The 27,691-nt window shown below is 53.2% G+C and overlaps 1 protein-coding gene across 9 annotated transcripts in view; it reads right to left on the bottom strand.

The window, feature by feature from the left end:
* The window catches only part of DLGAP2 (DLG associated protein 2), a 786,545-nt gene that overhangs the window by 88,861 nt on the left and 669,993 nt on the right, over positions 1-27,691 (bottom strand). For all 9 annotated transcript variants that reach the window (XM_053900747.1, XM_053900746.1, XM_053900745.1 and 6 more), the window contains one exon: positions 19,694-19,905. In XM_053900747.1, coding sequence (XP_053756722.1) covers positions 19,694-19,905 — 212 coding nt within the window. The remainder of the gene's footprint in view (positions 1-19,693; positions 19,906-27,691) is intronic.

The following is a 27,691-nucleotide window of genomic DNA, read 5'->3' as shown; positions in this document are numbered from 1 at the left end:
CACGGAGACCCGCAGGGGCCGTGGGCAGCCGCCTGTGCGGGGAGGGACCAGGGAGCAGGACCCCCAGAGGAGGAGCCCCCGGGGGGAGCCAGCGGAGCCCAAACGGCTCGGCACCCCGGCTTGTGCGCTGCGAGCGACGGGGGGAGTGAGGCTGTTCTCTTCACGTGGGAAGAAATGCACCCATGTCAACACGTGTCCTGTCTCCACTTCCCTGCCCCTGCCACCCGACAGACGCGTCCCTTCCGTGGGCGTCTGGACGGGCTGACCGCACTCCAGCCTCTCCTGTCTGCCGTCCCCACGGCCACGCCGGCCGCCTCCTGCTGGCTCCGCGCTCCTCCCAGCCTCGTGGGTGACTCCTTCCCGAAAAGTCCATCCTGGCTCAGTCTGCCCCTGGTCCATCTCCGTGCTGCCTCGGCACCGTCCAGCACGCTCCCCCGGGGACCTTCTCCTCCTGCGGCTGCAGGGGCCCCGTGGCTCCCGGCTCCGGGGCGCCGTCCGCACGCCTCAGCCACGGTCTCTCTCCTCTTCCGTGTCCCCGGACAGTCCCTGGCAGGCGGCGTTCTCGCTGCCTCCCGCCTCTGCTCCTCATGTTCCTGCCGGGCCTGTGCACCACCCACACGAATTCATCCCGTAGCTCTTTTCGTGATTTCCCGGTGCACATCTCTGGCCACGTCCACCGGGACGGGCGACGTGATGTTGCAGCAACCGCTCCAAATAAAAACGGCTTATTCTCACTCACTCCCACATGCCCACCGCAAGCCATCTGGGAGCTCTGCTCAATGCCGTCCTTTCTCTGGGACGCAGCCTCACGGAACTGCCACTGCCCAGAGATTGCCGGTCACCTGGCAGAGGGAAAGACGGTTCTGGGTGTGGGGGGCTGTCAGGTTCATCGAGATGTGCCTTGCATCACTTCCACTCAGACTCATTGGCCGTTAACTCGATCACATGGCCCCTCAGCCGGAAGGGCAAACGGAGCACGTCCTCCCCCGCCCGGACCCAGAGGGTGGCAGGTGTTCAGTCGGCAGCGCTGGACCTGGTGGGTCTGGGCCAGGATGACCCGTCTGCGACCTCTCTCCTCCCTGGTCAGCAGGACCGTGGACGCCGCTCGTCTCAGGCGTTTCATTTTCATTCACTTATTTTTAATTTTTGAAACTACTCTTATTAGCTTATGTTTTGAGAGAGAGGGAGCAAGCTGGAGAGGGGCAGAGAGGGAGAGAGAACCCCAGGCAGGCTCCGTGCAGTCCGTGCAGAGCCCGACGCGGCTCCCGGACCCACGAACCGTGAGATCGTGACCTGAGCCGAAACCAAGAGTCAGACGCTCGCCCGACTGAGCCCCCAGGCGCCCCTCAGCCACTTGAAACTCGATGTGCCCGAAGCAGGAGCGAGCATGTGTGCTCGGCTGTCCCTCCCGTCCCACCCACCAGGGGCACCTCCGGTCCTGCCCAGGTCACGGTCCTCGGGGCCTCCTTTGCTGGCTCCTTTGGGGGACTGTGCACTCACCATGTCTCGGCCGGTTCCACCCCCCAAATGTCTGCCGCATCCCACCCGTGGTCTCTATCTCTACCACTGTGGCTGTCACAGCCCCCTTTCGTGACTGACGCTTCCTCGTACCCGTGAAGTCAAAGAGCTCTTTCCAGAATAGAACTCTCCTGGTCTACTTGAAAGTTTTCAGGGGCTCTGTATGACCTTCAGGGAAAAAAAAAAAAATTAAGAAAATTATCAGTCTAACACACAAGAGTTCTGCAACACAAAGTTATGGGAAACACAGCACTCTACCAAGTGCTCCCCGGTACTAACAGCAATAACCCCACGTGACCGGCCCCAGGTAAGATTTCCTTAGAAGCAATTCAGGCCCTCAGATATCATATGAAGCACTACTCTGTGTCAGGACTATTAAGACCCCTTCTCTGCCCTGGAGGGTGAAGTCTGCTGAGCGAGGCAAGCTGACGGCCAGGCGGTTCCCCGCGATGCTCCCTGTGGCGGATCGCGTCCCGTCCTTACGGCAACAGCCACCTGCCTCGGGATTCACCGGGTACCCCTGAGATTACACAGTGCCTCAGCAGAGAAACTGTGTTTCCATGCTTTCCCCCTCCATCTTACTTGTTGACTGTTGGTTTTATAGGCTGAATACCTGATTACCTACCACTCTATAAAGAGGCATATGCTACTTAACTGCTAGATGTGAGTCCGTCCGAAATGAGAGTAACTGCGTAACAGTTACAAGCGTGTAACTGTGCCGTGTAAGGTATGACAGGTGCTGTGGCGGGCGGTTACGGGGGACAGCACAAAGCAATGAGAGCACAACGCCCTCCCGCTTGGGGAGGGGGTTGTAATTTAATCAGGAAGCAGACCAGGGCACAAATGAAAGTGAGAACCCCGGGGCGCCTGGGGGCTCCGTCGACGGAGCGTCTGACTCTTGATCTCGGCTCAGGCTGGTGGGTTCAAGCCCCGTGTCGGGCTCTGCATTGACACTGGGAAGCCTGCTTGGGATTCTCTCTCTCCCCCTCTCTCTGCCCCTCCCCCATGTGTGCACACGCGCGTGGTCTCTCTCTCTCTCTCAAAACAAATAAATAAACTTAATAAAAATACCAGCATTAAATGTGCAGGAAGATGGCCTGTGGACAACCCCTACTGTGGGAACTTTCCAGTCCTTAGAAGTCAGCCCACGATGGAATGGGGCCCCGGGGGCATCTGTGGTGGAAAAGCCGGCTTTCCACAGCTCCCATGGCGGACACCCGGACGGGACTCTGAGACCCAGGGGCAGGTCTGTATGAGGCGCAGCAGTGCGAGCAAAATCTTAGAGCAGCGAGGACTTCCTTGAGCGGACAGACGGGGGGAGATCGGAGGACGCGGTGTGTTCCAGGGAAGCAAGTGCATTTCAGGCCGTCACTGACGCACGAAGATTCGAGAAGGTGGTGGGGAGCAGCACGTGAAGATTATTCAGGGTCTTCGTGATCCGGGTGGAGGTTACTGAACGCAGGGCAGCGGGAAGCAGCAGAGAGGTCTGGCCCGGAAGCAGCTGCCAGCGTGCCCCTGACCCTGCAGCCACCGGAGCTGGGCGCCCGCCACATCTGGGCGCGGGCAAGAGCTGGGGCTCAGAAGAAGGGTCCCAAGCGAACACAGCGTTTGCTTTGTAAATATTTGCAGTGCTCACAGTAAAACCGGGTGTCCGGTGGGAGAAAGCTGGAGAACTGTCCAGGAGGAGACGTGCTGGACTTCCCGGCCTATTCAAACACTGCCTCCCCTCCTCCCACCACCCGGCTAGCTGGTGGGGGTGGGGGGTGGGGGTCACCACGAGAGCCTGTCGCTTTTGACCGTGTCCTTTTTTGGCTATGTTTGGCTCATGTCGCAACCTTCTAGCCTGCATCAGAATTATTTATGTAGAGGCGAAAAGCACGAACTCCAGAATCACAACACAGTTGTGATTTTTTTTATTGTTGTGGTATTTTTATTAAGTTTATTTATTTGTTTTGAAAGAGAGAGAGAGACCACGCGCGTGTGCACACATGGGGGAGGGGCAGAGAGAGAGGGAGAGACAGAATCCCAAGAGGCTCCAGGCTGTCAGCAAAGATCCAGATGCTGGTCTTAATCCCACAAATCTCCCCCTTCCTCCTTCCTTCCACCCCAGGGCCAGGGGGCCAGTGTTGGAAGAGCCAAGGGGAGGGCAGCATGTGCAGGGAGGCCCCCATGCTCTCTGCCCTGTCCCTGCAGGCTCCTAGCCTGCCCAGGGTGAGGGGAAGAAAAGAGCCCCAAACCGGAGAATGTGGAAATTTCAAAAGAAGCAAGACCGTTGGTGTCCAATACCGGTGTGTTTAGGGACCACGCTCAGGTGGCCTCAGCCTGCCCGCTGCTGGGAATAGGGGGCAGGGTGGGTCCCACGCACAGCGGGGCCAGAAGCTATGAAACGTCCCACGATTACAGCCCAGTGTTTTGAGGACCCTTTGACGCCCCCCCAAGACTAGAGTCATGTCTCTTTTGCTTGAGGAGTGGTGGAAAGGGACAGGTCCTGGAGCCCCGAGTGGTGCGAGTGGAGGGGGGGGCTCAGGGACGTGCAGGGCAGAGCGGGTCACTGAGGCGGGACGGAGACGGACCAGGGTCCATCAGCAGGACGCTCATTACATGGGTGGGATCTCAGCGCAGCCAAGGGGCAGAGGAGAATTTGGGCAGCTGGTCTCTTCAAGGATGATAAAGTCAGTTAAATATCAAACTCACTTCTGTGTGCAATGCGAATTTCTCCTTGTTTTAGGCACAGTTAGTGTGTTTGAAACGAGTCACAGCCAAGGCCTGCGGAAGTTGATTTACACACAAATCACTGAGGGAGAGAGAGGAGACCCAGCTGAGCGGTTCGGACCTCGGTGCTGGAAGGCACAATTGCAGAGCTCATCCGGGGAGAGAAAAACCACTCCGTGTTTGGCCAAAGACGCCAGCATGGAAAAGTAACGGGGGACGGAAATAACTTTCAGAAGCAGCGTGTGGCAGTCTCCAATCCGGTCAGCGCTATTTTACGCGTATTTCCTCATCTTGGCTACGTGAGGGTGGCCTCTGTCACGAGTGCGACCGCGTCTCCCCCAGAGATGGACTGAAGTCCATACCCCCCGTCCCGCAGGGCACGCGACCACATTTGAAAATAGGGTCGTCCTGGATGTAGTCAGCGAGGACGGGATCGTGGGGCGGACCCCCCTCCAGTATGAACGGTGTCCTTTACGAAGAGGAGAGACCACGCAAGAGGGAGGCGGCGGCTGGAGTGATGTGGCCCCGAGCCAAGGAGCATCTGGGCCACCGCGAGCAGACGCGGGAGACGCAAACCCTAGATGCTCTGGGGGGGCCCGGCCCCGCCCACACCTTGAGTTGGGCCTTCCAGCCTTGGGACCCTCGAGAGGATGAAGCTCTCCTGCGTTAAGCCGCTCAGGGTGTGGTGCTGTGTGAAGGCAGTGTCTCCGTTAGGGCGGCTCCAACCCCACCCCACAGGCCGGGGGCTTATCAACAACTCGACAACTCACACTGGCTTCTGACCGTTTGGAGAATGAGAAGTCTGAGGTCAAGTCCAAGTCCGAATGTGCAGGTCTGGCGTCTGGTGAGGGACCGGCTCATACGTGACCGTCTTGCCGTGCCCCCACGTGGAAGGGGCGAGGGGCCTCGGCAGCGTTCCTTGAGAAGGACGCTAATCCATTCCAGAGGGCTCGATCCTCGCGACCTCGTCACTTCCTCGAGGTCCCACCTCCTGACACCATCACCTTGGGGTTAGGATTCAACCTACGGACGTGGGGCACACAGACACGCAGTCCGTTGCAGGTAGCCCCTAGAGAAGTAAAACGGACGCTGCACCCCACATGTAAACAACGAGGCTGGAATCAGCGGGGATTTTCGAGAGCCTCGGTTTAGAAATGCTTGAAGTGAAGCTCGCTGGTGTCCCTCCATCAGAGACAGAGGGGCCCCGGCGACACCGACAAACCCCAACCACTCCCAACGGCCAGCGCATCACAGGCATTCTTGTTCCACAAGCCTCTTAAAACCGCAGACACACAACGTGTGGGAATACCGCTGGGAATAATCTCATTTCTGTGGCTTCAACACACGCACAGTTACATTTCCACTCATAGCTGAATGTCTAATAAAGCTGTTGAGCATAGATTTATTACTATGGTAACTTTACAACACAAGTATAATTTGCTTTTAAATGCAGTATTATTATGGGAAAAACAACACTGAGAGATTATGACGGCCTTAAACACAATGAAATAGTTTTCAGGACCTTTTCTTATGTCAACACTAACATATACTTTTGCAAATCATTTAAAAAGTATTTAAATGAAAATAAAATTCAGCCACAAAACCACCACCCAGGGATGATCATTACTAATATTTTGGTGGCTTTCTGTATTAGATTTCTATTGCTTGCCTGTGATGGTTACTTGGCTAGGCTGTGGTGCCCGGATATTTGGTGAAATAGTAGTCGGGGCACCTGGGTGGCTCAGGTCATGATCTCACGGTCTGTGAGTTCAAGCCCCGCGTCGGGCTCTGTGCCGACAGCTCAGAGCCTGGAGCCTGTTTCGGATTCTGCGTCTCCCTCTCTCTCTGTGACTCTCCCCTGTTCATGCTCTGTCTCTCTCTTTCTCAAAAAAATAAATAAACGTTAAAAAAATAAATAAATAAAAAGAAATACTAGTCTACATGGTGAAGTGAAGGCATTTTTTAGATGTGATTAACATTTAAGTCAGTAGACTTTGAGTAAAGCAGATTGCTCTCCATGATGGGGGTGGGCCTCAGCCAATCAGCTGAAGGTCTTAGGAGAAAAGACTGACCTCCTCAAGGAAGAGAGATTCTGCCTCTGCACTGTCTTCTCAGTTGGGCTGAAGTACCAGCTCTTCCCTCGACCTCCAGCCTGCCAGTTTGCTCTGCAGAATTCAGACTTGCTCACCTCCAAATTCACGTGAGCTAATTCCATAAAATCGGTCTCTCTCACTACACATGCACACGCACACGCCCTGTGGGTTCTGTTTCTCTGGGCGATCCTGGCTAATAACTTGCATAACACATTCTCACAAACTTAGTGGCTTCAGGCAACCCTCACGTGTTAGCTCACGTTACAATTGTAGGTCGAGTCTGGCACACGTGACGGGTTCTCCGCTCACGGTATCACAGTCTGGCATCAAGGAGCCAGACACCCTGAGCTCTCATCCGGACGCTCTGGAAAGAACCCAGGTCCACGCTTACTCGGTTGTTGGCAGAAGGCTGCTCCTTGTGGTTGCAGGAAGGGGGTCCACTCTCTTTTCTGGCTGTTGGCCAAAGACTGTCCTCTCCGAGAGGCCGCCTCGGGTTCTTTCCAGGCGGACCCCTCTGAGCCACGAATGGCCCGTCCAATCTTTCTCCTGTATCAGATCTCTGGCTTCCCTTCCTGCCACCAGCCAGAGAAAACTGCTATGAGGTCCAGCCTCGGGGATCAGGTCCATTTGCCACATAAAGTCACGTGGCCGAGAGAGGGCTACGTCACGGTACGCACTGGCCACCCACACTCACAGGGAAAGGACGATACACAGAAGAGGGTCATCTTGGACTTTTGCACACCACATAATCTTTGCAGATTTTGCTATGACTTTTCCAATGTTGGAGTCTCAGAAATTTTATAAACATAATACCATAACCATTTTGTTATACAATGAACAATTCTTTGTAAACATTTATAATTGGTGACAAATAAGTATCATTTTGCACGTTAATGGATATTTACTGTTTCTAATTAATTCTTCACTACAAATAATAGCAAACAATTGGAATTTCTTCTAGGATTTCCTTTTGTTTTGATTAAACATTTTATTGAAATTTGACTATTTCTTTAGGGTTCCATTAAGTGGAATTGATATAAATGTTTTTGATATACATTGCCAAATTTCTCAGCTTCAAACATTTTTATTCTAATGTAAAGTTATTTCAAAAGCAATTTAGTTCCTCAAAATCTCACTTTCTTAGCTCTGTGAAAATTACATCTGTAATTATTAATTATTTAGTTTCAGGTGCCTCATTAATGTCCTGGTGATACATCTATTTATTCATTTACTAGATAATTATCATATTTATATACTCAGTCTTCAGCACATACCAATTTATTGTATGAATAAATGAACGAATTCATATGTTATGTATCATGCACCAAAGAAGGCAACGAATTCCAAAGAAGAAATTCTCTTTACCACATTGGGGCCGTTATACAGAGTGAGACTTCCTGCGGCCTCAAGTTTAGTATTGGGTTTCATGTTGTTTAATGTTGCCCCCACACCTTACAGATTTGCCTCTGCTCTTTTCTCCTTATTCAGCACGTTCTCTGGAAACAGCCCTTCAGCAGCTGATCGATTCTGAGTTATTAACAGAAATGCTCTCTGACTTGTCACAGGAGCACGACGGATGCTTCTGTGCTGCTAGACATTTTGAAGTCTACAAAAGTGAAGAGAGTTACTCGCGTTCAGAGAACAATGCTTTCAACACCCTTCGCTGATCGAAGGGGAACAATTCTCTGTCCATTATGCTGTCAGAGCTCTGTCACAAGCCGAGAGACGAACTGAGAGAATGCTTGAGTTCCTGAGCAGGAAGGCACACACGAAAGCTAGACGAACAGCAGAAAAGTGCACGAAAATAGCTCATGAGTAGACCGGAGAGTGCATAAGTGCATTTTGCAGCTTTGAGAGTTAGTGGGAATGACTTGACTTTTTGGAAAGTTGAGAGCTCATATAATCAGAAATGGGAAAGATGGCAGAAAAAGGAAAAACGATAACATTTTATCTCTATCTCTAAATCTAGTTTCCTGCCAAAAGGGCTAAGAAGGAAAAGTGACTAAAATTAAAGAACATCCTAAATTATAAAAGTTTGAAAAAGTAATTAAAAGGAAGAAAAAGACTTAATAGTGGCTCTCTTTATCTAGTAAGTGTATCTTTCTTTCAGTTAATTCACTCGGTCCTGATCAAAGTGGGGATCAGAACAAAGCTGCAGAATATCTATAAAGTAGTGAAAATGAAAGCGTCACATATCAAGGTATATGAGATGCAGCAAAAGACACACTGTTAGGAATATTCGTAGTCTTATTAAACATTTATTACTAAATAGGCATTCAGCTGAAAAAGGAGAGAAATAATGAAATGGATCTAAGGAGACAAAAAGGAAAAAAATCAACAAAAGCATAAATTAATGAATCAGAAAACAGGAAAGCTACAGAAAGTTGATAAACCAAAGCAAGAGCTGATTGGACGACCCGGCCCTTACAACATTCTCCAGCTGCATCCCAGATGCCCACCTTCTGTTCTCAAGATGACCCCTAATATTGACATTGCAGCCTAAATTATTTTCCCAATAAGCCAATCCATAAGAATATTCTAAGACGCTTATTTCCTGATGTTTCTAGAGATGCATGGATTGTCAATGGACTTCCACAAAGGCGCCAGTATTTGACATAAGGCGACGGTCTAAATTGGGAGATTCTCAAGGTATTCTTCAGAAGTCTGATCTTTTTTTTTAAATTTTTTTTTTCAACGTTTTTTATTTATTTTTGGGACAGAGAGAGACAGAGCATGAACGGGGGAGGGGCAGAGAGAGAGGGAGACACAGAATCGGAAACAGGCTCCAGGCTCCGAGCCATCAGCCCAGAGCCTGACGCGGGGCTCGAACTCACGGACCGCGAGATCGTGACCTGGCTGAAGTCGGACGCTTAACCGACTGCGCCACCCAGGCGCCCCAGAAGTCTGATCTTTTAATGTGCTGTCGAAGTCTCTTTGTTAGCATTTTGTTGAGGATTTTACATTAATATTCATCAGAGATTTCGGCCTGTAGTTTTTTTGTTTTGTTTTTAGTTTCTTTGTCTGGCTTTGGTATCAGAGTAGTGTTGCCCACAGAGAATGAGCTTATAAGTATCTCTCAGTATTCTGGTTTTTGGATTGGTATTTCAGGTGTTTCTGAGACAGTGCCCTGATGTGGTTTTAGAGAAACGCAATAGGGCAGTGTCAGCACAATGACTACCCCTCAGGACTGTACAGACGTAGATGTTTAAACTATTCATAGACTAAGGGCACCAGTAAATGTAAAAGCTAATTTGGAGTTACTGCCATTCTAGTCAGATTCTCCGTAGCCATAGTGTGAGGATGCACGTTCAGAGGCACACGGGTCCCAGGGGATCCCCCCGTGGTGCCATCCCGGCAGCAAGCAGGTGACACCCTCACTCACAGTTACCTTTTCTCTGCACACTACATGCAGGAATGAAAACCTAGAGGCAGTTCCCTATATATATACATATATATATATATATATATATATATATATATATATATATATATACATTATACATTATATGTATACATTATATGTGTATATATACATTTATGTGCACACAAGAATGTCCAGACAGGGTGTGATTGTCAGAAATGGCTACTCCCCAAGGCACGGGAATGTGAGAGAGAGAATGACGTTCTACTTCATATAATTCTGGTCTTGGGGTAGCTTGTTACAAGGAGTACGAATAATTTTGCAATTCAAAAAATCAATTTAGTAATTTAATTAACGGATTGATGGTGTATTCTGAGGCTGGCCCCCAGACCACACAGACACCACTCTCGTCTGGGTCGTGAAGCTTCAGTGTCCCCGGCTTCTCGAGACACAGGCCACTAGGAGGGTTTCTCACTGCAAAGGACCACCCAGACCTGCCTTCCTTGTCTGCATCTACAGTGGCATAAGCAAAATTTGGTTAAGCAGAATCCTGTGTTCTGTAGATTATGGATTTAAATGTGTGGTTCCCCATAAAAGGGCTGGACAAGCCCTGTGCTGCAGCCCACTGGGCTGATGGTCCTCACGGGTTTCCATGAGCAAAAGGAGGCGGGGTCGTAGGAACAGTACTAGTTGGTGTAGGCTGCAAACCAGCTCTCGGAGTCAAACACTAGAAATAAAGGAGGAGTAGACGGAATAAAGAAAACATGAAATTTTAAGGAGGAACTTTTCACTTGCCTTTCCTTTTACTTAGTTCTTGATTTGACTTTAAAAACATCAAAACAACAGGAAGAGAATCAGATTGAGACCAGACTCAGTGTGTGTGCTGAAAACCTAAGAGATGAAATCAGGTAAAGCTGGGAACGTACTAGACAAACATAAAATAGGTGAGGATGTGTGAGGCCGGGTCCTTGTTCTTCTGCACGTGAAATGGAGAACTAGAAACGAGCAGCAAAGCTGAGCGCGCCCACCTTCCCCCACCCGGGGACAGTGGGGTCACTCCCCTCCTGGGTGGGGACCCCCTGGCGAGAGAGGCTGTAGGCTGCCTGGGAGCCAGGAGGCGGGACTCAGGAGAGCAGTGCCCCAGAGACGCAGAGCTCCCGGGTTCCTCCAGCTGAAGGAAAGAAACGGAGCCACCAGCCCATAGGTGGCAGTGGAAACCGCGACAGAGGGTGCTTTCTCCGCGGGAGCGCATGGTGTCCTGTTGACGGAAGAAGCGCAGCTGAAAGGCGTGCGATATTCTCCAGGAGGCTAGCATCTGGCCCCTTCCTGGACTAATGGAAGAGTGTAAGGATCTGGGTGGGTGCGAATCAGCTTTACACACATCTTGCCAACTGAGGATCTTCCTTTTTAGAATCTGGACAAACGATTCCTTTGACGGTGTCCTGAGAGCCGCTCTGTAATTAAGCTGATGAGCGAGGATTCCTCACAAGTGGCTCCTGAGGCGTTGGCTTAGCTCACTCACTCTGTGCACGGAGCAAGGCAATGAGACCTAACGCTTCTCTTGCCCTCACGAGCACACAAGTGACGGGGGCAGCAAGCAAGCGTGTGGTAGTGGTAAGCACGGGGCACCAAGGGAGCACCCTGCAGGGGCACCTAACCCGGGGAGACTCCCCAGAGGAGGTGATCCTGAGCTGGGCACTGAAGCATGAGCAAGAGCCCAGGACTGCTGGGGCCCGTGGTGCATTCGGGAACTCTGAGTGGTTCCGGAGGGCCGGAATGTAGACCTGGGAGTTCGGGCCCAGTGGGAAGTGAGGCCTCACAGGCTGTCCCGGGGCCGGACCATGAAGCATCTGCCATGGGACTCGGCTACATTAACCGGGGGCATGCAGCATCCGAGCTAGAAAGCGGAGGGGGAGGACGGCATGGGGAATGGGAAGCGGGCTTCCGGGCTGCTGTTTGAGACGTGCCAGGAGCTGAGCGGTCTGAAGGAGATTTTGAGCCCAAATCCAAAACGGGGTCCCAGGATCAGGAAACAGAAAATGCCAACACTCACAGTGCTGGTGGGAATGAGGGAAGCGCTTTGAGAGACCCCCCAGTCACTCTCTCTAGATGGGTTCTGAATATTCCGAACACCCCGTGACTTCTTTTTTTTTCTTTTCAATTTTTTTTAACGTTTTATTTATTTTTGAGACAGAGAGAGACAGAGCATGAACGGGGGAGGGTCAGAGAGAGAGAGAGAGAGACACAGAATCTGAAACAGGCTCCAGGCTCTGAGCCGTCAGCACAGAGCCCGACGTGGGGCTCGAACCCACGAACCACGAGATCATGACCTGAGCCGAAGTCGGACGCTTAACCGACTGAGCCACCCACCCAGGCGCCCCTCGTGACTTCTTTCAAAGGTTTCTCGGGTGGGCTCCACTGTGTCTCAGAAGGGGACCCGACCCCTCCCCGGTAGCCCAGTGGTATCACCGTTTGTCACGGGCCAGTGGATTCTGGGAGACTCACAGAGCAATCAGCCAGCTGACCCACATGACCAGGTTACTGTATGTTTGGGAAAAGGTAGCTTTTCCCAGGCTGATGAGCCGCAAAGGACACCCGAGCCCATCTTCTGAGGCAGGCCACCCGGCAGGCAGGTTCTCTTCCGCCCCTCCCCCAGGTCTCCTCACCCCACCATCAGCCAAGGGGGAGTGAGCAGGGGCTGGGCTCATCTCACATCTCGAGTTGCCTGGACACGAACACCTCAGAAAAAGGCAGTGAGGCTGACGTCCACTCGTCCTCTTCCCGCCCCAGAAGAAAGTCCGTCTGTCACCCCCGAGGAACTGCTTGCGCAGACTCAGTGTTGGTTCTCCCACTTCTGGTTCAGTCGCCGGATCTGCGGGTGCCTCCGTTTTGTGTGCGGCTCTGTGCGTTTTGGCAGATCGTGGGGTCACGACGGAGACACGGAGCTCTTCCCTTCTCTGAAGGGTTGCAAGTGTCTGCCACTGTCATATGACTTCATACGCCCGCTCAACGACCTTCCCTCAATATTTCTTGTGCTACTTGTCTGTTGGCAACGATTTTCCAGCTTTGGTTTTTATAACATAGCCCTTATTTCTCTTCCACTCATGAAAGCCATTTTTCTTTTCTTTTTCTTCTTATTTTGAGAGAGAAAGAGAGAGCATGAGTAGGGAGGGGCAGAGAGAGAGAGAGAGGGAGAGAGAGAATCCCAAGCAGGCTCTGCGCCATCAGGACAGAGCCCAATGTGAGGCTTGAACTCCCGAAACCGTGAGATCGTGACCCGAGCCGAAATCAAGAGTCAGACGCTTGGCTGACTGAACCAGCTGGGTGCCCCATGAAAGACGTTTCTCAGTCTAGAATTCTGGCTGGCGGTTTTTTTATTTGTTTGTTTTGTTTTGTTTTTTTTCCCCTGTGCTTTAAAGATGTCACTTCCTTGTTTCCCGGCTCCAGTAACTTATGGTGAAAAGTCTGCCTCAAGTTTTTTTCCTCTGTATGTAGCGGCTTTTATTTTTCTGCAGCTTTCCTCAAGCTACTCTCTGTCTCCTTGGTTTCTGCTAGTTTGAGTACGATGTCTGTCTATATGTGTGGAGTTTGGTTTCTTGTATTTCTCTTTGTCGAGATTTTCTGAGATTCTCCAATCTGGGATTTGTGTCACTATTTGTGGGCACTCTTGGGACGTGCTCGCCTTCCTCGGTTGCTCCCGGGGTTCCGATCCTGCGTGTGCGAGAGTGTCAGGTATTTTCCCACAGGCTCCGGAATGTTCTCTTCTGCTTTTTCACCCGCTCTTTTCCCCTCTGAGCTTCTGTTCGGTAAATTCTGGGGACCTATCTTCAAACTCCCGGATTGGTTACTCAGTTACGTTATGTCCACTGACGAGTTCATCGGCAAGACGCCTTCTTTCTGACACGATTTTTATTTGCAGTATTTGTCTGCCTCTTCCTAGCACTTTTCATCCCTCACGCTCTTCCCCTGGATCTTTTGTTATGTTAATCAAGCATTTTGAGGTTCTGATAGCTTCACGGTCTCTAAATTCTCTGGGTGGCTCTGCGTCTTGAGAGTGGGTTTTGTTGTACTATGTCTAAATTCTGGGGGATGCTGGCCACCGTGTGCACAATGGCAGAAACAGAGGTAAGTCGGGTTCATGTTTGGGAGCGGACATACCTCGTGTTCTGCCAGGTGAGATCCGGCCACCACTGCCTTTGTCTCAGGGTGAGGGCTGGATGTCCCACCGCCACGTGCCCGGGCCACTGACAGGGCTTCTGTCCAGCTGTCCTCCCTCCCACTGTTTGCTATCCTGTGATGATGGCAGGGGGATGTTCCCTGTGTGGAACAGGCGGCCACTAGGAGCCCTGCGTGTCTAATGCAGGGAGGGGGAGTGCTCTCCAGGGCCCCCGCCACCCCTGCAGCAGCTGCACCCTGCCCCGGTCTTGTTTGGGGAGCCTTTCCTGGCCCTCCCGGTGGAAGGACAGCTATTCTGCTCTTGGATGAGGATGTGAGCCAGGACTGTGGGTGGAGGGTTTTTCCGCTATCTTTCCCCTGCGTGTTTACCCACACCCCCTCTGGCAGCTTACGGCCTTGTGCCACAGGAAGCTGCGGTGCAGCCAGGGACCCCAGGGTTCTACATGTTCCCTGAAGGTGGGGAACCGCACAGCTGCTCCAGCGGGTGGGGTGAGGGGCTCTCCCATTTCCAGCCCTGTTCCCAGCAGCGGAGGGCTGCTGAGAAGAGCAGGGGGCTGTGCACTCCCCGTGGGCCGGGGGTTCCCACGGATCCACACTAGCAGCTGTGAGCAGCTGCTGACACTCAGGCTGACACCGCCTCACGAGACACAGCTTGCCAATCCAGTCCCTGCTGGAGGGGTCTGAACCTCCCCAGCTCTGCGGATGGTGGTCTTGCAGGGCTCCCGGCTTTCCTCTCGATGTCAGCGTGGCACGGATGGACTCTCCCTCGTGCCCACATCCGAGGCAGGACTGGGACTTCGTTCGCCTGCTACCTCCCCACGCTGCTCTTCCCAATGAAGGACTAAATGGACATCCTTCTATGCGAATTTGTAGAGACACCTCGCTCTACAGACTGGCTGGCTACCTAGTGTCCTGCCATACGGATGAGACAGTTCAGTTCACCTTCTCCTTTTATTTAAGATGCATCTCATACACTGTTGGGTAGAGCGCACACTTGCATGAGTGATGGCATTAACACCAAGCAGGAAAGATGGACACCAGGCTGTTCTCCTGCCCCCATGGCGTCTACTTCCTTCCCTCCTTCCTTAGACATAAACTGTTTTCATTAATTTCTTATGCATTCTTTCATTGTTTCCTTATGTAATATAAACCTATAGGAATTTCATTCTTATTTCTCCATCTTTATTATACAGGAAGTGCGTGTTTTATAACGTGCTACACTTTGCTTTCTAAAATTTATACAACCTGTATCTTGCCACATCAGTACGTGCAAGTCTGACTCATGTTTACGGCTGCATAATGTTCTAGTATATTCTATAAACGGCATTCTAGTGTTGGTATATCTATTAGTCAGTCCGATAGCAGTGGACTGTGGGTTAAACTTTTATGCCCTAACAGCACACATCACTCCTTACAGGAGCGGGTGAGTCAGGGGACAAGTTCTCCAAAGTGGGACCCAATCCCTACTGATGGGTGTTTAGGTGATTTATAGTTTCTTACAACGACCTACGATGAAACAGTGAACATCACTGTATTTTTGTACATCTTTGTGTGCTTTTCAGAAATTTCTTTAGAATGTGTCTTTAGATTTCTAGTTTCTTTTTAAAAAAAAATTTTTTTTTCAACGTTTATTTATTTTTGGGACAGAGAGAGACAGAGCATGAACGGGGGAGGGGCAGAGAGAGAGGGAGACACAGAATCGGAAACAGGCTCCAGGCTCTGAGCCATCAGCCCAGAGCCTGACGCGGGGCTCGAACTCACGGACCGCGAGATCGTGACCTGGCTGAAGTCGGACGCTTAGCCGACTGCGCCACCCAGGCGCCCCTAGATTTCTAGTTTCAAATGGTATGCTAAAATACCCTCTGGAAAGTTTTAGTGATTTCTAAGGTATGTGAATAATCTTTTCCTGGCTTTACCCATATTTACATCATGGTGTTTATTTTTTCTCATTAATTTGTAAGGCGTCTCCATGTATTAAGAACACAAGTGTGACACTTAAATGGCAAAACATTTTCCCAGTTAATAGTAAAACATTAATTAAAATTAATAACTTTAATTATTGTTTTACCTTCATGATGATACTTTTAATTTGTTGGTAGGTTTGTTCACTTTGACTATGAGTCAGTTGTTAATACTATGAATTCAAATCTGTCATTTTCTTGTGGTTTCTCACTGTGGAATAATGTTTGGATATGTCTTCTCCATCTGAAAGTCATAAAACATTCACACACACACATACATGCATACGTGTGTAAGTGTGCACACACACGATACACACCCACATACACTGATAAGATTCTTATGCTTATACCTCATATCCACCTGTGCTTATCTTTATGTATAAAGTAGTTCTTGAAATAAGTCCTTTCTCCATAAATTTAAAATGCTAGCCTCCTGAGAGAGGACTCAGAGATGTTCAAAATTATAAGAGCTTTGACTTCTCAATTCAACTAACCAGAAAAGAAAAAAGAAACAACTTAAATCCAACGTAAGAACTATCAATGTTGCTTCACAGTCTGGGTGTAGAATAGACCAGAATAGGGACGCGCTATTTGTGGGAAGGGACCGCATATCAGATTAAGTTGATGCAAACGATCCTCGTGGGACCGGGGGCGTCCCCAGTGCTCAGGGCAGGTCCCCAGGAACCACAGGCAGAGGGCACAGGGGTGAGGTGAGGGGCAGGTTAACGTTCTCCAGGACGCGGGTCCGCTCATCTGGGGGTCCCCGGCCACCGCTGCTCTTAGGAGTCCACGTGTTCCTTTGTCCACTTTCCCGTGACACCCGCTGGTCTCTGGGCGCGCGATCCTGCCATCCACAGGCAAACGCCCTCACTCTGGGTGTGGGGTTAAAGCCACTACTTTCATTTTAAGCCTGTGGGGGCGCTTCTGTGACATTCGTCACCTCTGAGTCGGGGGTTCTGAGTAAATAGTTGAGCTTTTGTGACGCCGCTTAAGATGGCAAGAAATGAAATCACGCCAAAATCTGTAAAATTCTAAACAAATGCAACATGGGCGAAGACGCTGCTAGGCAGTAAGAGCAATCACTTAATGGATGTGCGTCCCAGTAACAGAACTTCTACAGAAGACGGACTCACGGGGCCTCCACGACGTGGCAAATCCACAGAGGGCTCCTATCGGGCACGGCACCCTGGGGTCACCTCGCCACACTGCCCTCCTTGTCTTGTTTGCTCCAGGGCCGTGCCAGATGAGGGGAGAGAATCATCCGCACGAAACTCAGCTCGGTGCCCCAGCGCTTGCTGGAAGCCTGGATGGGGGGACGGAGTGTGGGGAAGTGCAGCCCAACCGCCAGGCTATCTCTGGGGCAGTGTGGGTGGCGCCGTGGGGGCCGAGGGCGGAGGTCGGGCTAAGTCTGGAAGAGGGTCAGCGGCTAGGCACCACTGATGACTCGTTCCCCCAACTTCTACCGGGGCGGACGTGGCTCAGGCACCCAGGAACCAGCCGTGCGCGAACGCCCAGCCTGACTTCCACCTGTGGACGGTCCACACCTGGATTGTGACGTCAGGCGGCCTCGGCCCCTTCGTGGCTCTTGGGTTTTGGAGGGAATTTTGACTGTTTTGGGTCATGGTGTGGGTTTTACAAATGTAAACTCCTAACGCTGTCTGGTGGGCACCCAGTACCAGACCCCGGGCGGTCTCCACCCGCGGGAGAATGAGGTGGTCTCAGGTCCCGAGGACAAATCCAGGGTGGACACGCAGAAGGTCGGGGGAGGGCTAGTCCCTGGGGGCCTGCACGGCAAAGGGGAGGAAAGTCATTAACACGAAAATAAAGTTCGTAATTCTGAACACGACCTGATCCCCGCCCACCATTAAATCACAGCCTGCCTTTCTTTTTCTTTCCTGTGGTTTGCTTTAAACGTATGCAATCGTGGTATGAATCACAAACTTTCCAAATGCCAGCCCACGCCAGTGGCCACGTGCCCAGTGGTTCAGAGCCCCCAGACCGCGTGTGACTGTCCCCAGCTCGAGCCCCCAGACCTGCTCTGCACAGCGGTTGCCTGTGTGAGTCCTGATGCTTCACGATCGTCAAACGTGACCCGAAGCAGCCCAGGGAAACAGCTGGTCGGCTCCCTGCCCTGCTGTGGTGGCCGGCCAGGTTTGCGCCTGGCTCCACGGCGTCTTAAGTCCCGAGGACAGCTTTCCAGTAATGGCGCTGCCCGACTGTGTCTTTGCTTATGCACGCCTCCCTTCCCCGGCGTCCCCCCAGCACATCAGTGCTCGCCCCAAGCTTGTCCCCGACAAACCCGACAGTCTTCTCTGTGTGAGGCAGAGCGGAGACCCGCGTGGAGTGAGACAGGCCGCGGTGTCTGCCTCCACCCCACTTCCCGTCCGGCATTCCCAACACGGTCACTGACTTAAACCGAACCAGGTCGCAAAGACGTGGTTTGCGCTGGTGAAGTGTGAGATGTGGCTGCAATGCACGCTAACGTTAGTGACGAGCTGCAGGGGCTGGGAGGAGTCACAACGCTGTTTTGCTGGTCACCGCGTGCACCAGGCACGGGCAGGGACGACACAGAGATCACACCTCAGTCTGGGGCTTCGTCCCCATGCTCACGGGTTATGGTGAACGACTCTGCGACACCAGCAAGACACAAAGAAGCGGGTCCCCGGGTGCCGAACCTTCACGTGCGAAACCTACAGCTTGCAGGGGGAGGAGCCAGACAGCTGAGCCTTGAGTAGCACGGGTCTGAACTGCGTGGGTCCCCTTCTGCGTGGATTTTTTCCAATAGATACAGTGCAGCACAGTAAATGTATTTTCTCTTGCTTAGGGTTTTCTTTTTTTAAATTCGTTAATTTTTTTAACATTTACTTATTTTTGAGAAAGAGACAGAATGCAAGCGGGGGTGAGGCAGAGAGAGAGGGAGACACAGAATCCGAAGCAGGCTCCAGGCTCCGAGCTGTCAGCATAGAGCCCGATGTGGGGCTCGAACCCACCAACTGTGAGATCATGACCTGAGCTAAAGTCGGACGCTCAACCTACTGAGCCACCCAGGTGCCCCGCTTAGGATTTTCTTAATAACATTTTCCTCTAGCTTATTTTATTATAGGAACACGGTATATTGTACATACATCATATAAATGATGTGTTAATTGACTACTTATGTTATTGGTGAAGCTTCCAGCCAACAGTAGGCTATTAGTAGTTAAGCTTTTGGGGGAGTCAAAAGTCGTACGCAGACTTTCGACTGCCAAGGGGTCAGCGAATCCAGAAGCCCGTGTTGCCCAAGGGTCAAATGTGCATCCAAACTTAGCTGCTGGGACTGGACAGACAGAGCAAGGCGAGTGGTAAGGGCCATGTTTTGCACAGTTCATATGAATACCTCATTCCCACATAGTTTCCCCTGCTTATATTTTGAAAATCAGTTAAATTTATCAGCCATCTATGTTTGGACAGTATCATAAAGCATATGCTATTATTGTACTTGTGAAAGTCATACAGGTTCTGTCCCCTCCCCCACAAACAGAAAGGTTGCCTACAAACGCACTTACAAAGTTTCAGCCGACAGCACAGCCCCTATCGTGATTTTCACACACAGACACGCACGTGTGCACACAAATACGCTCCTGGAAAACCAACCCGCCATCGCCTGAGAACACAGGATGGATCACACTGGCTATGTCGGTGGCTTTATGATTAACTGACATAGAAATCACCCAAGTAAATGACCAAACGTACGGCTTTTAAAAGAACTAAACAAAACATTTTTTGAAGGTCTTGAAACCGGTGGCCATCCATCTAATATTCGCAACTCAGAAATGTGAAGGCGGCCACGACGGGCCTACGGCCGGACAGGGAAGCGGGGGAGGAGGGCTTACGTTTGGAGATCTGCCAGTGGCCTTGGTCCGATGGGCTTGAGCAGGGGCTCTGGCCGCATGGCCGCCGTGGGCGAAGTCTTGGGGCTGGAGTCGGACTCCGCACTCTCCTCGTCGCCCATGGCTTTGATGTAGCTCCCGCTCCTCATTCTCCGGCAGGGGATCTCCTCGTCCTTGCCGCCCGTGGGGCACCCCCCCCACTCGTCCTGAGGCACCTAGGGGAGAACAGACACACGCATGCGTCAGGGGCTCTTCGCGGGGGACAGATGCTCTGTGAATTCTGGAAGACACGCCTCATATGGCCGCTTGTCACTGAGAGCGGGGCGCGTGAAGACACGTGCTTCCTGGAGCTGAGCCCTAAGGACATTAATGGACAATTGTTGCCTTTCCCCATTAAAAGGCTGATACACAGACACGGAAAAAGTGAGGGCACATGAGGAACGGCGGAGGAGAGGAAACCACTTGGAATCTCAGCACCCAGAAAACAACACTGCTTACATTTCAGATTTACTTCCTTTTGGCACAAAAGGAAATCGAAACCGTGTTGAGCAGGCTGGGGGGCACAGAGGTCTCCGGGATATGGAGGACAAGGAAGACTAGAGGGTGGGACAGGGCGACGTTCCTGGGGTTCGCCCCGGGTGCGGGTATAGGAGCCGGTGAGGCTGGGGGTCGAGGGGCGTCGGCGTGTGGGATCCCGGCGCTCACTCGCAGACCCGACAGGCCCCACATGCACCGCCAGCTCCAGGCTCTGGGCCCGGCCCTGAGATGGGAGAGCAGGCGGGCACCTTGGGACCCGCCTGCCACACCTGGGACCCCGGCACCTCCTCCGCAAGCAGCGAAGTCCCAGCACTGAGTGCCCAGCACCACGGGCGCATCTGCTCTGTGCCGCCAGGGTCAGGTGCCCCTCACCGTTCACCCCGCTTGGTCCAGCACCCTGCCGGCTCCCGCGCACCAGCTCGGAACAGCAGCGCGTTCGGGGGAAAGCGCCTTATTCAGTTCCTTCCAACACCTGACCGTGGCATCGCTCTGGCACATGACGTCTGGCACAGATAGCCCAGGACAGCGGCCAGGACCACAGCTCCCCCACGGTCCCTGTAAACTCTGCAGGCGCGGGCATCTGGACAGCCCCGGGGGCGATGGCATACGTGGCTCCCGTCTGCACGTTTGTTTTTCTAAAACAGCACGTTCCCGAACTCGCTCAGGTACACGGGAAGCTTGTGGAACCACGGCAGGAGCACGCAGAGGAGCAGACCCAGACGCTGTGATGAGGGGCGGCTCCAGCAGAAACTTCCAGGTCGTCAGGTCCTCACTCAGCTCTGACCGCACGGCGCTCTGTGGCTGGGGGACTCACACGGGCCGGTCCCTGTGGCTGCAGAACAGCAGTTGGCCGGGTGGCCTCAACAGCCTTTCCAGGGAGCGTCACTAAGCTCCTGTGTGCAGGTCCCCACACGGTGCAGACGGGCATGAGACCATGTCCACAGACCAAGACAGCCGAAGATCTCGGCCTGTTCATGCTCTCTGGCCCGGCAAGTGGCTCCTGTGGAGGTGTCCGCAGACTGTCAGATTAGGTGCCAGGGGTTGGTGAATTAGCCACTACGGTAAAGGAGGAAACACGGAAGCATCCCATAGGAAGCAGCTTTGGTACTTACCACAATCACACAATGCCTACTTCAGCCCCCAAAATAACTGCAGAGGAACACGTATTCGGCCATGGAAAGAGGTTCACGGGGGAGAAAGAAAGCAGGTTTTAAGGTACAGTCTGCACTCAATTTTTTTATACTTTAAAAATAGACACGCCTGCATTATGCATGGAGACACAGCTGGCAGAATGTGGAGTGGGGGTCATCCCTGGGAGAGTGATTATGGGGTCCTCAGTTCTCTTCGTTCTGGTGTTTTCCAGATTCACCACTTGGAACATATACTGCAGTTACAACAGAAAATAAACTTATTTTTAATTTAAGAAAAAAATCGGTCCTCACGGCCCCTGGGTGGCTCAGTCGTTAAGTGTCCAACTTCAGCTCAGGTCATGATCTTGCCGTTTGTGAGTTCAAGCCCCATGTCGGGGTCACTGCTGACAGCTCAGAGCCTAGAGCCTACTTCGGATTCTGTGTCTCCCTCTCTCTGCCTCTCCCCCGCTTACGTTCTCCCTCTCCCTCTCAAAAAATATATACAAAAATCTTTCCGGTATGTTATAGCATCAAACACCTGCACCAGGTGCACAAGAGTGGCCAAATGTCCGGCCACAAACATCACACACCTCTGTGGTTTCCAGCGAGTGAATGCACAGATGGCTGTCTCCTGACAACAGCCACCAGCCTCTGCAAATCCGAAGTACAGTGTTTGCTGCGTCTAGTGACCATCATCCACCCGCATATGACGAGGAGCAAGGTTTATCATTTCTAAGTAGGTGTTTTCCTGTGGTTGACCTTAGGAGCCTCCTGTTTTCGCTGCAAGGATACTTCAGCTCCGCGTATTAAAATACATCCTCCTTTCCTTCTAAGCAGTAAGACACGGGTGAAAGGGCCCAGGCTCTGAACAATGTTCTCTTTCAAGTGTTGAAATCAAGGAAGAAAAATAGCATCGAACGCTGTTATAAATGGGACACTTGTTTTGCTGAGTTCATGAGCCATCGTTACGGACAGGAAAGTTGTTTGAACGATTACACGGATGCGTCATCAGTGCAAGGAGAGTGCAGAGAAGGTGGGGAGGTCATCACGATGGGGGCGGGGACACAGGGCGCAGGGAGTGGTGCATGCGGACCCCCGGCTTGGTCACCAGCCCAGGGGAGAGAGCGGGCAGCTGAGCATCCCAGGTCCCTCTGCCTCGTGCCATCTGGTCACACGGATGCTTCTCAGCTGGAGGTCCCTCTGGGACATTTGGCAACATCTGGAGACAGGTTTCTGTCTCCAAAATGGCGGCACTGCTGGCGGCTAGTGGGCAGAGGCCAGGGATGCTGCTCAACGTCCAGGTGCACGGGCCACCCCCACAAGAGAGACAGCTGTCCAGCCTGGCATCGGCCCACCGTCAGCTGCGGAGAAAATCTGGAGGCCACGGTGCCGCCTGCGCTGGGCCACGTGCATCCTGCCAGGCGAGGCAGGGGCGAGGCAGCCCGGATTAGCCCCGGGACCCAGGTCTCCTTAGCGTGGCTGGGGACTGCCTTTTCATTGGCTCACTCCTGTATGTTCATTTACCCTGTGCGCCACCGTTCAGTTGCTGAGTTCATTTTCTTCAGGCCACCGCGGTTTCCATTTCCTTTGCCGAGACCAGGACAGACGACGGACAGAAGCCAGACACGGCCGGGAGTCCTGGGCCACTGGCCAGACTCCGGCCCGCCTGTAATCATGCTGCCCCGAGGGCTGGGCTCAGCACCCCCTTGCTCACTCAGTGAATTCCCTGCTGCCGCCTGCAGGCCACCCATCCGGACGCCCTCTCCCGGGAAACACGCGAGCCGGGCCGGGGGAGGCCCGTGCCCGCGGGTAGGGAAGCAGAACAGAGAGGGACCTCACCGCACGGAGGTGCCCGATGGCGCCGCACGAACAGTCTCGCCTCTGAACCCAAGGAGCCTGAGACCCCCGGGCCCTCCCACTCAGGCATGACTGCTCTTTGACTTCCTGCTGGAAACGCCACAGTGGCCACGTGTCATGTGGGTGACGTCACTCCTAGGTGTAAACCTGGATGAAACAGAATGTTCGCTCAGGCCGCAGCGTAGGCTAACGACCCACGATCTTCAAGGGGCTCGTGCTTTACTGTCGAATCTAACCGCGAACTCTGACCAACACAAAATCAGCCTCAGGGCCGGCAAACACTTGAAACCCCAACTTCCTCCCACGAAGAATTCATCTCAACAGACATTCCCTGAAAGCTGTCACTGTGGGACGGGACAATCCAGGTACGAAGGCTGATGTCCTGCCGTGGGACCCAGTGCTGGTGGCCGTTCTGTGGGCCTGTTACTCATTATTCCTGCCCCGAGGGTGGCTGGAATGGTGCTGCTTGGCTCTCTCCGGCTTGGGCTCTGTGGTCCTCAGGACTCTGCCTCCTCGGGGTCCCGCCTCCAGGTTCCTTCTCCCCAGACCTGCCCGGGGTGGGGTCTCCTGTCATGCGGCAGGCAGCACCCCCACAGCCCCGTGAAGAAGCCCTCCAGGTGAACCCTTCTTAGGGGATGCTGTTGCTCCCAGACTCGCCAGCCTGGTCATGGGGACACTGCACGGGACAGGAGTGACAGGCTGCCTAGAAACTGCCACATGCGTGAGAAGATGTGACCTCTTGGGGGAGTGGGCCAGGAAGCACATGGAAACCCTGTAAGAGGCAGGGGATGGGGAGGGGCTGGGAGAAGGACCAGCCATTTCCACCAGGACGAGGGGGCAACAGATACGAGCACAGGGCGCACGTCACCAGGGACACAGCAGCTCAGCAGTTGCAAAAGTGGCCCGAACAACTGAAATTTCTGTGTGGCTGCAACGCCAAGCCATTTCCTGTGGTGACGGGTCGCTGGGGACAGCCTTGGGGGGGGACCGATTGTAGGGGCAGTCACGTGACCCCAGCGGCCCTACAGTCCCTGAAGCTCCTGTGGACGGTCCCAGGCAGATCATGTGCTGCCCGTGAGTGGACAACACCCAGGAGCCACTCTAAGTGAGCCCACTGATGGGGGGGCCGCAGGTAGATCCACAACTGAAAGGCATGACCTCTCTGGCCCTTTCAAGACCGTGCGTTCGTGTCCAAAGTGGCTTCAGACATGCCTCCCGGCCTGGTATTTCATTCCGGCCTTGGCAATGAGACTGCTGCCTTGGGGTGACCATGACCTAAGGTCTTGAGCAGGTCCCTGGCCAGGTTCCCAGACTGGAACCTGCCTCCGGCACCTTGGTTTGCACACACTGAGGGCAGAGTAGCTGAGCGCGGGCTCCTCCCGCCGGCCACACCAGCTGTGCTCCTACTAGAACCGAAGGGCCTTCCATGAAGCCTGTGGGAATAGCCGCTTTCATGAGGAGGCAGGAGTCCAGTGAGAACATGGAGTCAGGGGCTCGCCCACCCTCCAGTGCTGGGATCAACCTCCTCTTGCTCAGGGGACACCGGGCAGCTTCTTTTCATGGTTTCCAAGTGTCCTCAGCGACGTCACGGGACAGGTGCACCTCTTGCCCAGGCGCGAGGTCTCTGTGCAGCATCAGGGCCTGGACGCAGGGGGAGGGCGGTCTGCCGACCCTAAGCCTGCAGCCTGTTGGGCACCCAGGTCACAGACAGCCGAGCAGATGAGCACAGACCGAGGGGCAGACCGGCACAGGGTGTGGGAGTCAGGCAGGAAGGAGACGCACACACGGTCGGCAGCCGCTGGGGAAGGGGGTCCGGGGCAAGCAAGTCCTGAAGGAGCGTGCACGGCCCCCGGCCCTGAGTTACAACAGACCCTTCGCGTCCGATCGGTTGGAAGCCGATGGCTGGTACTGAGACTCCTTTCAGATGCTTGATGAAGAAACAATAAACAGGCTCTCTTTGGAAAAAGATGGGTGGTTTCTCTAGACCACGTAACAGGACCCGGAAACAAATTCAATTGGGAAATTAAAAACAATTTTTTTTAATGTTTATTTATTTTTAAGAGACAGAAAGAGACAGTGTGAGCAGGGAAGGGGCAGAGAGAGAGGGAGACGCAGAATCTGAAGCAGGCTCCAGGCTCCGAGCTGTCAGCACAGAGCCCGTATCCATGAACCGCGAGATCACGACCTGAGCCAAAGTCAGACGCTCAACAGACTGAGCCACCCAGGCGCCCCATGGGAAACGTAGCATTTTTAAGAAGCACTTTCGTGTGCATGCTTGATCTTCTCGCTGAACTTTTGCTTGGAGGCCAGACCCCCAGAGCCTGGGGAAGGGAGTCTGAGGTGCTCCCCAGCCGTGTGCAGACGACTGTACTTCTTTCTGCTGCTACTTTTCTCTGATTGCTTCCCAACACGTCAATATGAAGTGCTTCCTGTGTAGACGCCAGACACCGTGGCCACCAGATCTCCAAGGCCACCGATTCACCAGGAGGGACCCACAGGCCGGGTGAAGACACCCAAGAGTGGAGACAGGGGGCGGGAGGGGGAGCCTGGGAGGGGAGGGGCAGTGGGGACGCTGCAGCCATGGGTCAGGGGCCACGGAGCCACGGGCAGGCCAGGCCCACATGCCTGCCGGGGAAGGCAGGTGCGCCTGCCGTGACTGCCCTCCCGCAGGCACCTCCCCCCTCGCGCATGGAGAACTCCCTGAGCTCAGGGCTGCTGTCAGCCCCCAGTCAGCGTGACATTCATTAAAAGTTTGACCTTAGGTGCTTTGTCTGAAGAGGTAGAAAAGATGAAAACATCTGTTTCAGAGCATAAAATGCATCCTCATTTTCTTTCAATCCTGTCTATTGTCTGCTTCGACCGACTTAGAAACACAAAGAGCCTTCCTCTGGCATGAACTCGGCGTCCATACGGACCGAAGGTGGAGGAAAACACAGCTCCCTCTCTTAGCTCCACATCTGCCTAGTTTTAGGGGGAACGAATGTGAGCAGAACTTATAAGCGCTTATTCCTCCCTTCTTGTCTCCTAAGTTTTATTTTGTAGGGTCTGCAGACACATTCCTCCTCTTCCCCGGCTGTGGCTGGGAAAGAAACCTGGGTTCACAAGGGTCCGCAGATTCACATGTCCACAGGAAAGGTAGTACAGTCGGCAGGGGGAGACCTGTGTGAGGGCTGGACGTGGGTCCGTGACATCCTGGGACACCAGGACAGACAGCCTGGGGAGACAGGGGCACCGCCTGTGAGGTCACCGCCATATTCACCAGAGTGACCCACAGTGACGGAGCAGATGATGGCGGGGCAGGAAGGAAGTGCTGAGCTGCGTCCTCCAGAGGGCACTGTCCCCGCCCTGGGCTCACCTCTGCTGTAGCACAGGTGTGGGTCTGTGCACTGAGACACAACTTCTTGAGGTCCTGGTCCTCCTCACCACCCGCCACACATCTGTGTCAGGACCGCGTATCCCGGAGTCTAGAACTTGGCCAGGGCAGCCCCCGCTCACCTTCACCCCTGAGGCACCGGCTGCACTGGGGAAGCTCTGGGAGGGAAGGGGGAGGACGGCTGAGGAGTGGGTTGCATGAGCACATGAGCAGAGGGACCACAGGAGCCCAAGGGGGGACAGATGGGCACCTGCACCGACGCCGTGAAGCTGGCAGAGACAGAACCAGATCGAGGGACGCCGCTCCTCCAGAGCTGGTTCCTCAACAACATGCACGCACACACATGCACACACACATGCACACACACACACACATACATACATGCACTTTAAGGAAAGAGAGAGAAAATGAAGAAGGAAACAATGGGCTTTAAAGAGACAGATGAACCGGTTTCCACGTAGCCCCTTATCTGGATCCAGATCCAAACCGTTAAAAAGAAATCGGGAGCAATGGGGACAGTTGAGTCCTGAGCACATGTGTGAAGCTAGCACACGATCGTTATTTCCTGATGTCTGAGGACAGTATTGCAGTTATGCTTCTAAAGACAGAGCCCGTATCTTCTGGTGTGGATCCTTTACAGGTGAGTGCAGGAACGGGTCCTTAGGATGCGGGCATTTCCTTCCATCCGCGTGGGCGGGCGAGGGGTGTGGACGGGACAAGACCCTCTGGGAACCCACCTTCCTGAAGGGAGGTAGCGAGCATACCGGGGTCACTCTATTACACTCCTGCCTTTACAGGGGCTTCGTATTTTCCATAATGAAAACAAATTAAAACCAGCAGCTGGCGGACAGAGAAAGGATGTTTGGTCAAGGGCAGGAAGAGCCCAGGGTGTGAGGCACCACAGAGGACGTGTGGCAGGAGACGTGTCCCGGAAAGAGGCAGTTTTCGGGGGCAGACACCCGGGGGCCCACACACCGGAGACACAGCTTCACGGTGAAGTGTCCAGGAAGCCGCAGAGAGAAGAGCGGGAGACTTTGCATTTCCAGCAGGGGCCGGCACGAACCCTGAGTCTGTTTGTCACGTTCCTTTAGACGGGCAGGTAAG

This window comes from Panthera pardus, unplaced genomic scaffold (genome assembly GCF_024362965.1).
Source record: "Panthera pardus isolate Hobbes unplaced genomic scaffold, ASM2436296v1 HiC_scaffold_13, whole genome shotgun sequence".
NCBI lineage: Eukaryota > Metazoa > Chordata > Mammalia > Carnivora > Felidae > Panthera > Panthera pardus.
This window is presented reverse-complemented; position numbering and strand designations above follow the sequence as displayed.